The following is a 2466-nucleotide window of genomic DNA, read 5'->3' on the forward strand; positions in this document are numbered from 1 at the left end:
CAGTTGTTACCAACCAGGGTTCTTGGCCTCATTGATCAATAGAAATTGATCGGAGGCCAGACAAGAAATTCAGGCAAGGCTTTATTAGGGCCCCTGCTGCAGCAGAGGGGAGTGAGAACAAGCAACAAGTTCCCTTGCTGAGGGAGGCAAGCTGGTTCCCTGTATGGGGTGAGGGTAGGTAGGGATGGGTCCAGGGGTCGGGCCAGAAGGGTGGCTTAGGTGTTTTGCCCACCACTTTGCGGTGTTGAGCGCAGGGGGCATGCGCAGTACCCCGCTTTTGCTCCCGACACCTTGTTTTTGCTCGCGGCTCTTCAGAAGTGGCAGTTGGGCTTTTTTTGGTCTTTTTGTATCTTTTGTCCAGAATTTGCCCCAACTGTGCACGCACACAGTTATTTTTAGTCCCTTGTAGTTTACTTGTATTTTGTAGCTGGAGGAGACATTTGTCCAGGTGCAAGCATTTCAGCGCTGCAGCAAAGGGTCCCAGGCCTGTCTCACAATGAACTATAATAGAATTCTGATTTTATTGAACACCTCATAAGAGTTTCGTGTATTGGACTTTTCAGCAGTTACGGCCATCAGAAAGAAAAGGCAAAATTGAACAGATGTCAGACATTACCCCGACATGGACATCACTCTAACCAAGACCTCATTATAATTTCATCTTCTTCAAGGCAAAACAAAATTCAGCTGCTCGTTGAAATGTGAGCGGAGTTCAAATTTTATTTTTCTTTCTTTGTCAATTTTAATTTAGTTCAATTTTTTTTTCCGGAAGTACACATTAATTTTTGCATGGAAAACACAACTACACATCTTTTAAATGGTTGGTCTATGTGAACAAAAGAAAAGCCACCTACAGAGAATTATATAAACTTGGGAGAAAGCTCCGTACTGTAAAGCACTCATGTCCCCCAAATCGTCAACATTCATTGCCCTGCAGGAGTGAAAGCACAGGCGTTAATTTCGGGTCCACTTCATAGTTCGTTGTAATGTGATGGGTGGCTTTTGAGAGGCGCTGGAGGGTTTTCAGCAGCATTCAAACGGTGATTTTAGGGCTTATTCATTTGAGAGTACTAAATGCCTCAGTTCCTGTTTTAAGATGACAAATGCAAATTTTAAATATACTTGTGGGGTTTTTTTAAGTTTGAATTTTTTTTTAAAATTTTTTTAAAATTTTGGCTGTGTTGGGTCTTCGTTTCTGTGCGAGGGCTTTCTCCAGTTGCGGCGAGCGGGGGCCACTCTTCATCGTGGTGCGCGGGCCTCTCACTGTCGCGGCCTCTCTTGTTGCGGAGCACGGGCTCCAGACGCGCAGGCTCAGTAGTTGTGGCTCACGGGCCCAGCCGCTCCGTGGCATGTGGGATCTTCCCGGACCGGGGCATGAACCTGTGTCCCCTGCATTGGCAGGCGGATTCTTAACCACTGCGTCACCAGGGAAGCCCGAATTTTTATTTTTAAAATTTATTGAAGTGTAGTTGATTTGCAGTGTCATGTTAATTTCTGCTCTACAGCAAAGTGATTCAGTGATATATATACATATATATATGCACACACATTCTTTTTCATATTCTTTTCCATTATGGCTGGTCACAGGATATTGAATATAGCTCCCTGTGCTATACAGTAGGACCTTGTTGTTTACTTGTGGGGTTTTAACCTATGACTTAGTTTATGAAAATGAAATATAGTTGTAAATATATAATACTTATATATAACATACATTTGTATATAACATTATAATATTCATATTATAGGTATTATTTAAGCTGATAATAATTCCTGATTATTAAATTATTATTTCTTGCTATGACACTTGGTCCGGGTTATCGTTAATGAAAAAGTGTTGCTTTCTGCCATCTTTCCGTGTCACTGTCATGGTGCCCATGAAGGTCCTGGCTGATGTTCTCAAGAGCATCTACGATGCTGAAAAGAGAGGCGAACCCCAGGTTCTCATTAGGCCATCCTCCGAAGTCATCATGCAGTTTCTAACTGTGATGATGAAGCATGGTTACGCTGGCAAATTTGAAATCGTTGATCACAGAGCTGGGCAAATTGTTGTGCACCTCACAGGCAGGCTAAGCAGGTGTGGAGTGATCAGCCCCAGACTTGATGTGCAGCTCAAAGATCTGGAAAAATGGCAGAATAACCTGCTCCCTTCACGTCAGTTTGGTTTCATTGTACTGCCAACCTCAGCTGGCATCGTGGACCATGAAGCAAGATGAAAACACACAGGAGGGAAAATCCTGGGCTTCTTTTTCTAGGGATGTAATACATCTGTGCAAATAAAATGCCTCAGTGGACACACACACACACACACAGAGACACACACAAAGTATAATGTGCAAGCTCTTTGAAATTGGGAACTCTACCTTCCATGTTCTTTGAATCTCCTTAAGACCCAACCTCTTGCTCTCCATCTTTTTATATAAATCAGAATCTATTCTATATCCCGGCAGTGTAAGTAAGTACTCA

At 42.9% G+C, this 2466-nt stretch overlaps 1 protein-coding gene across 1 annotated transcript; it reads left to right on the plus strand.

Moving 5' to 3' along the window:
• The first annotated feature begins 1868 nt into the window (after positions 1–1868).
• On the plus strand, positions 1869–2216 carry LOC137761850 (small ribosomal subunit protein uS8-like). The gene has a single exon (XM_068538883.1). The coding sequence runs from the start codon at positions 1869–1871 to the stop codon at positions 2214–2216; it is 348 nt and encodes a 115-aa protein (XP_068394984.1).
• The last annotated feature ends 250 nt before the right edge of the window (positions 2217–2466 follow it).

This window comes from Eschrichtius robustus, chromosome 1, assembly GCF_028021215.1.
Source record: "Eschrichtius robustus isolate mEscRob2 chromosome 1, mEscRob2.pri, whole genome shotgun sequence".
Lineage (NCBI taxonomy): Eukaryota > Metazoa > Chordata > Mammalia > Artiodactyla > Eschrichtiidae > Eschrichtius > Eschrichtius robustus.

Coding starts and splice junctions, on each gene's coding strand:
- LOC137761850 (XM_068538883.1), top strand. CDS start 1,869: ATGGTGCCCATGAAGGTCCTGGCTGATGTTCTCAAGAGCATCTACGAT.